We start from the raw sequence: 13,123 nt of genomic DNA, 5'->3' as shown, positions 1-13,123 counted from the left end.
TCAGCAATCTTTTCACTAAAATCTTTAACATTGCATATCTCTGGTTTTACTGATTGGTTTTTTGTCATTTTGGTCTTGTTTTATTTCTTAAAAGTAACTCTATTTTTCTAACTTGAAATTAGATCATTTTTTTGTGTGGTGTTTTTCAGTTCATTACTTGCTTGGTGTTGCACAAATACTTTAGACATTGCTTCTAATTTAAGACTTACTGCTCTGTGGCAAGCTATGAAAGGATTGAGCACAGGTTAATTTAGGTTTGGCTTGTGCCTCGCCTGAAAATGGTTGTTGTTGTTGCTTGAATAGGGTTTCACCCCGTTCAACCAGTAACCCAGTTTCTCACATTGGTGATCAGCGGTGAGGATTAGGACCTGTGTTTGTGAAGTGCCATACAGTGTTTTTGTGTACACTATCATCACATACCCGAGACAAATTAAAGTTTTAAATTCTGCTTGATTGGCCTTTTTGTTTTTTCAACATTTATCATTACTCTACATGACTGTTGGTGTCCGTGGCTTGGAATTTGAGCCCCTTAATTTGGAGAGCCACAATGTGGCGGCGCTCAAGGAATTTGGCCATAGAGGCAGCACAAAAGGAAAAAGTTCCTAGGCATAGAAGATGGCTGAGGTTGGGAGAGCCTAGGAGGACACAAGACTGTCCCTAGAGGAAAGAAAATTAAATTGATGTTGACTCACAAACTGAGCTTTAAGGAGCTGGACATCAAGGCCAGACAGGCAGAGTCCAGCAGTGATGGTAGAATTGTACCAACAGTGCCCTCTGGAGACACAGAGTCCATATTCCTAAAGGTCTGGGTCCTGACTTTGTTGTGTGGGATGACAAGTAGTATGTAGCTTATGAGGTTTCTTTACAGATGCATAGGATCCCTGGGGAGGATTGGGGGCCTAACCTTTAGAAACTTATTCCTAGTGAGGGAAGGGATGCCCTACTTGCCCTAGAGAAGAGGGACATAATGAGGTATCCTCCTCATGAAGGAAACCCTTGTGAGGAAATATGACCTCACCCCAGAGAAGTACAGGCAGAAGTGTAGGGACAGACAGAAGCTGCCACAGCAGTTCTGGGTGTATTTTGTGGATTTTGTTTACAAGGCACTGGATGGTTGGGTAAAGGGTAGTGATGTGAATGGTTACAAATGGTTGTATGATCTGTTTGAAAAAGAGCACATGTTCAGTAATTGTTTTTTAGAGCTGCGCCAACAACTTGATCGATAGTAAGCTCATTGACCCCATGGAGCTGTCTAAGGAGGCGGAAAGCTGGCTCAGCACCTGTATCCACAGGAAGGTATCTAGGGAGATCACCACAAGATTTCATTGGGCCACCATGAGAAAAAGGAGGGGGGAGACAAACATAACAACAAGGAGTTCTCTAAAAGCTCCCAAACTAGTTCTAAGGGTCAAGACTCCCAATCTCCACCTGGACAGAAAATGAAGTGGCTCCCTAATAATCAGTCCTTACGGAAGGCACCCCCTAAGTGCTATGAGAGGCAGTGGGGTTGGGCACTGCAAGTGAAATGGCAAGTGTCTCAAGCGTGCACAGCCCCCCACTGGTGGGCAGACACTGTGGTTGGTCAGTGTAGCGTTTTGAGAGGAGATTGCCTCAGATAGAGTGGGGGACAGCCTAGAGGTTATCAAGTTGTTCCTGGGCAAGGGAGAGATGGTGCAGAGAACTCACATGCCTAGTAACACTAGGAAATACTTGCAGCATGTCACTATCAATGGGAAGAAGGTGGAGGCTCTGAGAGACACTGGAGTCAGCATGACAACTGTCAGATGTCATCAGGTGACCTCAGAGCAGGTAACTGTTTTAAATGGCCCTTTACAGGGTTATTCCCAAACTTTTAGCTTGTTCCTCCTATTTTTCCCTGATCTGTTTGTGTTGGTTTTAGGACTCTGGGCACTTTACCACTGCTAATCAGTGCTAAAGTGCAATGCTGTCTGTGTAAATTGTGTTATAGATTGGTGTTTCCATGATTGGATATTTGATTTACCTGTTAGCCCATAGTAAAGTGCACTGCGTGTGCCAGGGCCGGTGAATCAAATGCTACCCGGGGGCCTGCAGCACTGGTTGTGCCACCCCGTGAGTAGCCCTCAAAACGGTAATTCAGACCTGCCATTGCAGAGTCTGCGCGCAGTTTGTAACTGCCCTGTCGACTTGGCCAGTGCACACACTGGCCGGTCCCTAACCTTCCCTTTTCTTACATGTCAGATATCCCTCAGGTAGGCCCAAGGTACCCCTGTGGGCAGGGTGTAATGTATGTGAAAGGCAGGCTGTGGGCAGGGTGTAATGTATGTGAAAGGCAGGACATGCCCTGGTGTGTGTGGCATGTCCTAATAGTGAATTACAGCCAATTTCGTTTTTCACTATTGTAAGGCTACCAGTTCCCCATAGGACAGAATGGGAAGTTTGTTTATAACATCTTATAAACACAACTGGCCCAGGGAATTCGGTAAGGAAATAACATTTAATATGCCTGAACTCAGAATCTAAAGATGCATCTTTTAGTGAAGGTGATTTTTACATTCTGCATTTGAAAATACCACTTTTTAGAAAGTAGGTATTTTCTTGCTCAGTCGTCCCATGTGCCTCTGCTGGAATGTGGATTGTCTGTCTAGGTTTTGGATGACAGAAGGCTGAGAGCCCGGAGGGGTTCCAGATAGTCCAGGTAGGTCAGAAAAGGGTTGAATAGACCTTGGCTGGGATGGGGGAATAGGGAGGAGATTTCCTTGCACCTCAAAGGACCTGGTCTGCCTCTGACAATGCTGTCTCCACCTCCTGCCAGGAAATCACACCAGAGAAGGCAGAACTGGTTCTGGTCGGGCACAGACACCCTCTGCCTGAAATGATCAAAGGAGTTTTAGATACAAATACTGGGTCCCAAACCACTGAACTTTAGAACTCATCTGGATCAAGAAGACTGCCAACAACAAGAGCTGGAGAAGCTGCAAGAAGGAACAACTGTTTTGCTGCGTGCTTTGCTGGGCCGACCTGCAGTGGCTGCTTCTGTCTTGGACAGTGAAAGGCCTGGACTGGACTTTCTGCAACCGCATTGGTGAGACTCTCCAAGGGCTTGAAGTAGATCTTGCCCCCTGCTCACGGAGTCTCAGTTACATCAAAGACTCCAGGTTCTTTGACCTGCAGCACTGGGGACTGTGTTTCGTACTGCAACCCAAAGAACACCACCTCGATGATGCCTCCGATGATCCTGCCAACCCCGTGTCCTGACGGCACCTCAGAGGGCACTGCCACAACGCCGCACTGCGACCCTGGTCTCACCGACAATGACACTGATGCCATCACCGAGCCGCTGCTCGCACCGCGACCTGTGGGCACCACACTCTGCACCGCCTCGCTGCACGGCGACGCTGTGGCCTTCCTGATGCCGCCACTTCCTGCTGAGATCAACGCCGCTGCTTGCACCGTGGTTCGGGGGCGCCGCTTGTAAGTTACACGACGCACCGCCCTCATTCCACACTGCAGCCTTGGCTCACTGACACCGGTGCCATCGACTTCCACTCATCAGCCGACGACAGTGCTTCAGCAATGACGACGACGCTGCTGCTTGCACCATGACCTGCTAGCACCACGCCGCGCACCGCCTCCATCTCGCACCGTGACCCTAGTCTCACCGACGACACCATCTGATGCTGCCACCGAACCGCTGCTCGCACAGCGACCTGGGGGCACCGCACGCCACACCACTGCCCTTCACACCACAGCACCCGATGCCTGTAGGCGCCAGCGCTCCTGGTCCCACCAGAAAGGAGCTCGACCTGCAACGCGAGTGACTTCAAGGTCCCCATTGTCCTGCATCTCTGAAAGGTACTGTTTGCGGGTCTTCCCGACACCGTAGTTGGCCTGCGACCCCGTGGCCAGCCAGAACTGTTTTTGGATTTTTGTGCCCACGACGCCGTGGAAGCACGGACGGAGCTATCCACACAAGGAACTCTTTTCAATCAACATCTTTTTAAACTGTGAACTTCTAAGTATAGTATTGTGGATTTTTATTGTTTTTGGTCTTGTTTTAAGTATGTAAAAATATTGGATATTTTTATAAACTGGTGTGGTGTCCTTTTGTAGTGCGAACACTGTATTACTGTTGGTTATGAGCAAATGCTTAACACACAGCCTCTAAGATAAGCCTGGCTGCTCCTGCCAGGCTACCAAGGGGGTGAGCAGGGGTTATTTTAGACGTGTAACTCCCTTATCCTGACTAGAGTGGTGGTTTTTGCCTGGCTTTGGCACCCGCCCTAGCCTACAAAAAATCCAATTTCTAACAGTAGCTCTAATGCATGCCACCAAGTTGTTGCAGCCAACAACCATGAGAGTCACTACTGAGTGGCTCTGGTTCCCTTTGAGTGGAGGGTGGGTCTCAGGCTTCTTGAAAGTAGCTGTGAGTCCATCCATGCCTGTGGATTTTCTGCTTGGCAATGACCTAGAGCACACCATCTGGAAGGAGATAGAGCTCACGTCGCATTTGAAGATGTTAGGGTTTCCTGAGTGTGTGTGCCTGACCACACGGTCCATGCTGCCTGAGCATGTAGTCAGAGGACCTAGAGCCTGGAAGATTGGCCCATGGGCGTACCTACAAGAGAAAGGCAAGGGGCTTGACAAACCCACTTCTGAAACACCCAAGACCAAGAGGAAGCTGAGCCTTAGGGTGATGTCCAAGAACTTACATGGGAGGACATTGCTGCCCTGGGGAACCTACCGGTGCTGATTAACTGGCAGCAGGAAGAAGGTTCCACTACGGAAGAGCTCTGCAGGGTGCAGATGGAGTGCCTCACTGTTGAAAGCCTACTGTGACAGGCTGAGGACCAGGCAGCTGAAGACACCTCTGGTGATCACCTGATTTACTGGAAAAATGGTCTCCTGTATAGTGAGCCTAAGGTTCCTGAGTCTGGTGTAACCTGTGTATTGGTGGTGCCCAGGTGCTACATCATTATGTTTCCCTGGCAGGTCATCTAAGGTAGGACAAGACCTTTGAAAGGCTTGTCTCCCACTTTTATTGGCCCCGGGTTAGGACACCTCAGGTGTGTTCTGCAAGTCATGTCCTACCTGCCTGGCCAGTGGCAAGTCAGGGGAAAGCACAAGGCTCCTCTGCAGCTATACCCTGTCATTAGCACCCCCTTTGAATGAGTGGGCATCAGCTTTTGGGGCTCTGGACCCAAAGACAGCTCTTGGCACCTGGTTTGTCCTGGTCTATTTTGACCATGCCACCCGGAACCTGGAGGCTATACCTCTGGGGCAGTCACAGTGCCTGCATGGCCATGGCACTGATGGTGAGCTTTACCTGTGTGTGGTTTCCCAAAGAGGTTGTATCTGACAGTGGTACCAGCTTCATGTTTGCATACATGGAGTCCATGTGGAAGGAGTGTGTGATAACCTATAAGTTCTCACTTTCTTTCCACCCCCAAACTAATGGGCTTGTTGAGAGTTTCAACAAGATCGTCCAAGGCATGATCATGGGCTTGTCAGAGTCCTTGAGACAGAAGAGGGACGTCATCTTGCCTACAGGCAGGTACCACAGAAAGGGGTTGACTTTACAGGCACCCTGTGAGAGGACCTCTCAGTTTGGTGCAGAAGGACAGGGAACACGCTCCCAGGAAGGCCCCAGAGGATGTGGTCAGCTATATGCTGGCACTCCATATCCAGATGAAGCTCTTCTGGAAGAGAGCCCAATAGAATTATTTGCCAGCCAGGAGGTTATGAGACTGTGGTATGACCATAAGGCCACTCTGGTAGAGTTAATGCCTGGCCACAAAGTGTGGGTGATAGGGCCTGTGGAGACCACTGCTCTAGCCCCTATGAGGTGAAAGAGCACAAGAGTGGGCTCCCCTACCTGGTTGACTGCAAGGCCACCAGGAACCCTTCAAGGGTTTTGCAAGTCAATTGCCTAAAACCTAAGGATGGGCGGAGTTCGAGGAGTTGCACTACGGGGAATTCCACAGAGTTGCATAAAGACTCTGTGGAATTCCGCGGAGTCCCACTCCCCTCTAATTACACAGCAGAGGTTTGGAATGGAGCTCACAACAAAAAGCACATCCTACCGTGAAGATAAGAATGCATCAGCAAGGAAAGAAAAGGATACATGGGTGGGCAAAAGGGTCCAGCAAGTGGAATTGACTGCTTAAAGGAGCACATTTTCTGTGTTTCCGGGCGAAACCTACACCTTCAATCACCTGAGCCTGCCGCTGCGACTGAATACCCACGTTTGATGAAGATTCTGATCAAGGCGAGCACAGAAGGCCATACTGCAGCAATGATCAACCAATATCTCACATTTCAAACATAGCCATGAAACAATACTTGACGTGTCAAAGTTTTGAAAGCCCCCCCTCCTACGTAACTTTGATTTATCCACAAGTCTCACCTTTATAATTAGTCCGCCTCTGCCAGGTCAGACCCTCTCACCACTTACTTTCATCTGGGGAAGATTTTTGGTTTACTTCTTCGCCGCCATGTCACGAGAACCAGACATGTTGGCATAGGGAGGCCATTTAGGTTTCTTGGAGTGAGAAGGAATGCCTGGCAATGCAGGGGAAATTGCAGTGGCACTGGCAAGGTTGGCAACACTGGGTTCCCCTATAAAATTATGTGTGCACTGTCTCAACAGCTGGAGCAACTCGTCACACTTTGTGACGCACTTCCGGCGGAGGTTTCTTGGAGAAGTAGTTCCGAGTGTCTTGGAGCCAGAGGTCTTTACTGTAGCGGTGTTTGTGCTATAGAAAAGGGTTATCTATTTTTAGTGCATAGCATTACATTTAAAAAGTTGAAATAAATTCAGTTTTGTTGCACGTATTTCCCTGCTCTTTAAATTTGCAGAAGTTGTAGGCATACATATTGCCACCTCGAGCATGTTCCTAAGAAAAAGATCACAATTTTAAAGAGCAAGCGTGATTTTGTCAGCTTAAGACGGACAGCTCTCATAGATGTGTAATAAAGGCTCCATCCATGAGGGGTTCCACACCGCTGGATGTCGCTGTCTCATCTGTGATGGACCACAATGAGCTGGCGCTGTCCTTGGAGAAGCCAGACCTGGAGAAGGTAAGACACATCTCATGCACCCCAGACAAGATGGAAAACAAACAGTTTCATGGTGGACTGGGTGAGGGATGCACACTGACTCTTGTGGCTGTGGGGCAATGAGAGTCCTAAACATGCAACATTTCACTCTGCTTCCTTGCTGCTTTTACCCATATGTTTTCTCATTACTTCAATTTGCTCACAGTTTGGTTGTCCTATGGGCGGACTTTGGTTATGGTTCGCCTGTGGCTGATGGCAGCATGTGGCTGTTTTTGTCCTGTGAATGGGCTGTGGTTCACCTGTGGCTGTGGCCTTGTGCTGTGGTTGGCCTGTGGTTGGGCTGTGGTTGCCTTGTGAGTGGCCATGTGCTGTGGTTGGCCTGTGGCTGGGCTGTGGTTGAGCAGTTGTTAACTTATGTGTGGCTTTTGGCTGTGGGTCGCCTGTGGCTGTTGGAGGCATGTGCTGTGATTGCCCTGTGGGTAGCCTGTAGCTGGACTGTGGTGAGACCCCAGGTTTTGTCCACAGCTATTCCCCTCAGGGGTGCTGAGCCTGAGGCCTCCTGACGCTGTACCCTGACCCACACCGTCTCCCAGCAGGAAGTCTGGAGACACTGCACTTTGGTAGTACAGGACTGTGGACGCCAGCACAGGGCTGTGCGGGGACGTGGACAGGGACTGGGCTTGTGTGGGTGAGAGAGGCTGGAGTTGTGGGTGCTAGGACAAGGGCTGGGCTGGGGAGCAGAGAGAGGCTGAGCTTGTAGGGGTGAAGGCAGGAGCTCAGGGAGAAGTGGGGAGAGGCTAGGGTTGTAGGGATAAAGGCAGAAGCTGGGGGGGAGTGGAGACGAGGTGTGGGGATAAAGGCAAGAGCTGCAGGGGGAGTATAGCGAGAGGCTGGGGTTGTGGGGCCGAGAGAGGATGGAGTTGTGAGTGAAGGCAGGAGCTGTATAAACAGGAACCGACAGACAGCAGGGCAGTGTCTGTGGAGGTGCAGGTCAGATAGGAGCTAGAGGGAGGCCGACAGGTGCATGGGGGAGTGACATAGCCCTCGGAGTACCAGACCCTTCTGGGTCTATCCTAAGCTCTTAAATAAGGCCCCAAGCCCCGACCCTGGCACCAGGTAAAACACGTGAGCCTCTTGGTAGCGCCTTGTGCCCAACTGGCTGACTGGAGGGAGCTGTAGGAGCATGAAGAAGCTGCCCCATAAATAAAGCCCTAATCACTGTTTCTAAATCTAGCTTTACTTAACCTTGTGGAAAAATACCAGTGTTGAAAAGGGTTGACCTTAAATTTACCCTAAATGCACCTTCAGTGTTTACTCTTCTTGCCTTTCTAACCTCATTCTGTTGCTAATCCCGCACAATAGGTGGGCGGCGTGGAAAACCTGCGCAACGTGGCGTAATCTGAGTTTTTACCTGCACTCTGCGCTCGCCACCGGAGCCCAGTCGGAAAATTTCACAAACTCTGCCCGCGGAGCAGAGTTAAACACCCACCTCTACTAAAACACCCACTTTGAGAGGTCTGAAGTTACCATGCTCCTGGTCAGGGAGTGGAAGAGGAGAATGACTCTCTCCTGACCTCCTTTTTTCCCAGGAGCAGGTTGGGTCAGTGGAGAGTGTCAGCCTCTACCCTACACTGCTCTAGAACAGCAGATAAACTGTTGCTAGTTGTTTGCCTTGCTCTTCTCCCTTACCCCACAACTCACTATATAATGCACCTGTGATAATAGTACTGGGTACAGCATGCCTGGGAAGAGTAATGTCTGACAAGGTGAGAGCCAGCATTAATTAGGAAGTCTTCAAAATGCTGGAGAGAGGGGTTATTGAGCCCTAAAACTGCCCTTGGTCCAACCCAGTAGTGCTGGTCCCAATGGCTGCCCCTCCAGGTGCCACCTCTGAACTTAGGTACTGTGTGGCTTACCGGGAGCTCAATGTGGTCACCAAGACTGAAACACACACCATCCCCAGAGCTGTTAAGCTCATAGATCGGTTGGGAGCTGCCAAATTCCTCAACACATTTGACTTAATGTCTGGGTACTGGCACATTTCCTTGACCGAGGGGTTCAAAGTGAGGTCTGCATTCTGTACCCCAGAAAGGTACTTCCAGTTTTGGGTAATGCCCTTTGGGTTGAAGAACACCCCTGCCACCTTCAAGAGGAAGGTCAACCAGGTACTGGCTTGGTAGAGAACTTCAGTGCCGCCTATCTAGACAGTATTGCCGTCTTCTGGTATAGTTGGGAGGACCACTTGTGCCAACTCGGAGAAGTGCATCAGTCTTTTCAGAGAAAATCCAAACCATCCTGGCTAGGTAACCACTCAGGACCCAGTCAGAGGTGAGAAACCTCTTAGGCCTCCCTGTTTAGTACAGGAGATTTTTCAAGGGGTATGGCACTATTGTTGCACCCTTGACAGAGCTGACTTCTAAGAAGCAGCCCAGACAGGTGATGCATGTGCACTGCACCATTGCTCAAGGCCCCAAGCTTTTCCAAAGAATTAATTGTCCAGACGGACGCCTCAGAGCATGGCATAGGGGCCATGCTCTCACAGCTAAACGAAGAGGACCTTTATAAACTTGTAGCCTTCATTAGTAGGAGTTTACTTCCATGGGACGAAAGTAGGAGTATAATAAAGAGAGAAGCCATTGCAGTGGTCTGGGCACTGAAGAAGCTGAGACTTTACCTGTTTGGTTCTCATTTCCGGGTTCAGAAAGGCTAATGCAGATGAGTGTTCTGTGTTCCTACAGGGTTTATGGTTGAACACCTTCCTGTAACAGACCACACCAATGTTGATGATCTGTCCAGAGACTTCTGCCTTAGTGAAGAGAACTCGCAAGGGTTTGGGTAGTTCACCCCACTTTCAGCTAGGGGGGAAACGTTTTGCTCCTGTTTTGCTGACTTCATTTTTGCTGACCATAGGACTCTGCGCACATTACCACTGCTGACCAGTGCTGTGTTGACCTGCTGCTTGCTGCCCTCTTGCCTGGGTGAGAAGGACTGGATCTCAACTTTGACCCAATGCCCCAGAGTTACTCCCAGGGCTAGTTGGCTGGCCACCTGATCAGAAGCCTCAGGGACACAACAGACTTCCAACAGCCTGGACTTCGCCCTTGGTGAGTTCTGCCCACTAAAGTTGTGCCACCCCAGACGTGGACCCTTGGAAGTGGACCTGAAGGTGCTTTGCCAAGCCCAGCTGATGTGAATTGATCTGAAGCCCTGTGAAGCCTCGCTGCACAACTGCCAGCTTCCTTAGAATCAACACAGAGCGACACAAAGCCTGCTAAGCCTCGTTGCACAGTTGTCCGCTCATCCGAATCAACACAAAGCCCCGCAAAGGTCTGCCACACAGCTCCCCAGAACCGATGCAAAATGATCCAAAGCTGTACAACTTTCTAAAAAGCCTCGCTGCACAGCTTCATTCAAGAAGCCGGCGGGTGATGCAAAATCTCGCAAAGCATTGCCACGCAGATCACGCACTAGGGTTTAAGGTAATGGGTTCAGCAGTGCGCTCCGCGCTCCACTGCGGTCGGCCTGAACTTGTGAATTGGTCCTGGTACGGTGCGACCACATAACCACAGTTGGCGCTTTGTGTTTTTTGGCACTATTTTCACTAAAATCTTTAAAATTGCATGTCTCTAATTTTACAGATTGCATTATTGTTGCTTTGTTCTTGTTTTATTTATTAAAAGTCACTATTTTTCTAACTTGGTGTGCGGCCATTTGTATGTGGTGTTTTTATGTGGTGTTTTTCACTTTATTACTGCTTGAAGTGTTGTACAAATGCTTTGCATATGCTTCTAAGTTGAGCCTACCAGAGGATTGAGCACAGATTAATTTAGGGCTGACTCATGCCTCACCCTAACAATGATTGTGGTTGCTACTTCAGTAGGGTTTCCTCGAATTTCTCACACTCCATAATTGTACTATATGACTGCATACATTTGTGCAGTGGTAGGTTTATGGAGGTGGCATTAAATGGATGGATCAAGATGTGGTGTGCCTTGTGAACTTGTGGTGACTCACAAACTCTTCTCTGGCCTTTTCTCACCCTAGACATGCTCAGAGATTTTCTCCAGTAAAGGGCACAATCAGCGTGTGAAGGGTAATTGACCCAACTTGTTGCTCGAATTTGAATTTACCTTGAAAAAGCAAATGACAAGAGGCATTTGGCAAAACAGGATCAGTTGGTTTAATTAAAAACTTTGGCTTTGAGCACAACCCACAGAAACAGATCTGAGAACTGTCTCAAACTACAATCAATCAGATTGATTTTTATACCGTTTTGGGTGTCATAAAACTACATTCCGTGATCCTTGTGTGGTAAAAGAATGCGGGCCTTGTCTGTGGAGTCATAAATAAAAGGTCCCTTTTAACAAATGCAGGTGGGCCGCGATCTTGCGTGGACACGATGTGGGTCAGTGGGTAGTGTGTGCAGATGTCCGGCATGAGGGGAGTGTTATCACTGCGTGGACTGTGTGTGCTGTGTCCTGATTGGCTGCGTGTTCCTAACTCCATGTGGCATCTGACTGTATGGTGTTTGGGAAGCGTGCACCCCTCTGGCCATGTGTGCTTTATTGGGGCCAATTTCCCTGGACCACTGTGGTGTCGCTGCTATTATCTGGGGGATAGACCTGAGTTTTCTGTTTGCACGTTTGTCTGCAGGCATTGTGCCACCTCACCTGTAACCTGTCTTTCAGTTACTCTGGGCCTAGGTTGCCGGACATGCCTGACCATGTATTTCGGAGTCGGAGTTGATGGAAAGTTCATGACGGGCAGATTTGATAACAGTGGTGCGATTTGATTCATGTATGTGAGAATATCATTATAAGCATTGGCATCATTTTTATCAATGTCAACAGAATTAATACCCCAAACTTTATGGGGGTGTAAGGGAAGAGGTATCTCCACAGGACAAGTGGAGACAAAAAATGAAAAAGTGTGAATGTAAGACAGAATTGTTCACAATTTGTAATTTTGCTCTGCATACTGTGTAACTCACACTAATTACCCATTTAATTATTACTGCACCAATATGAGTTCTTGCGCTCCAATGAAGAATGACTGCAGGGATCAGTGCTGTCTACCAGTGTCTACATGATTTCCACTCATTGTATGGAGTTTTTCCCAGAATGCTTATTCTTGCTTTTCGTATGCAAAAAAAATTCCAGTTGCCTTAGGAACTTCTAACCTGCAGATCACTTTGGATTTCAGGCACAAATCCACTTGTGAATCATAACTCTCGTTGAGCTCCCAGTAGAACCCTATAGAAGAGAGTTAACAAAATGTGTGAACATCACAATAGAGTTATGCAGGAATATGAAAAACCTAAGAAATTGTAAACTGTGCCTGTTGAGCTCCGTGACAGAGTACTCTTAAGGCACAGAGCATGAACCTGAAGTGTTGAAGTCACCAATTGAGTCATAGGTGTGGTTCTGAATTTTACATGCGTGATGTGTCACATTTGGTGGGGTTCGACCAATATACCAGTTGAAAGGTTGAGCCCATTAAACGAATGGGGAGTGGTCATTGTAACACATAACAGCAGTTATACAGTTATTATGTATTTGATTTGTATATGTAGCAAGTAATTCACTTGATTTATGCCTACCAGAGTGAAAACCTGGTAACAAAATGGCATATAATTGAATTTTCTTCTAGCATATACTAAGTTGGATATTACATCCACTTGCATTGCCTGCTTCTATTTTAAATTTGCAGCCAACTCATTTAATAAAAATGTTTGACTGGATTCACCCTATGATTCTTCTACAGGTATCACTATAGATAAACACGGGCTTGTTTACTTTGTTGATGGCACCATGATTCGAAAAATTGACGAGAAAGGTATGATCTCCACCGTGATTGGTTTGAACAGTCTGACGTCAGCACAGCCCTTGAGTTGTGACTCGGGAATGGACATTACTCAGGTAGGTCCTAGTATGTTTCAGGCTATGATACTAAATTTGTTGGGAGAGGGGGTTATCACCTTTTCTTAATTATCAGGTCAAGTATGGAAATTAGTAACTGAAGAGTAGAGCCTCTGCACACACTACCATTCGTTTGCCACATGGTTTACCTTTACTGCCAAAAACAA

The 13,123-nt window shown here is 48.2% G+C and overlaps 1 protein-coding gene across 3 annotated transcripts in view; it reads left to right on the top strand.

The window, feature by feature from the left end:
* TENM1 (teneurin transmembrane protein 1) overlaps positions 1–13,123 on the top strand; it is a 1,737,496-nt gene that overhangs the window by 1,482,975 nt on the left and 241,398 nt on the right. For all 3 annotated transcript variants that reach the window (XM_085608139.1, XM_085608140.1, XM_085608138.1), the window contains one exon: positions 12,802–12,956. In XM_085608139.1, the coding sequence (XP_085464265.1) occupies positions 12,802–12,956 (155 nt within the window). The remainder of the gene's footprint in view (positions 1–12,801; positions 12,957–13,123) is intronic.

The sequence above is a fragment of the Triturus cristatus genome, chromosome 5_2 (genome assembly GCF_964204655.1).
Source record: "Triturus cristatus chromosome 5_2, aTriCri1.1, whole genome shotgun sequence".
NCBI classification, from domain to species: domain Eukaryota; kingdom Metazoa; phylum Chordata; class Amphibia; order Caudata; family Salamandridae; genus Triturus; species Triturus cristatus.
Note: the sequence above shows the minus strand (reverse complement) of the source record. Positions and strands in the feature narration are given on the sequence as shown.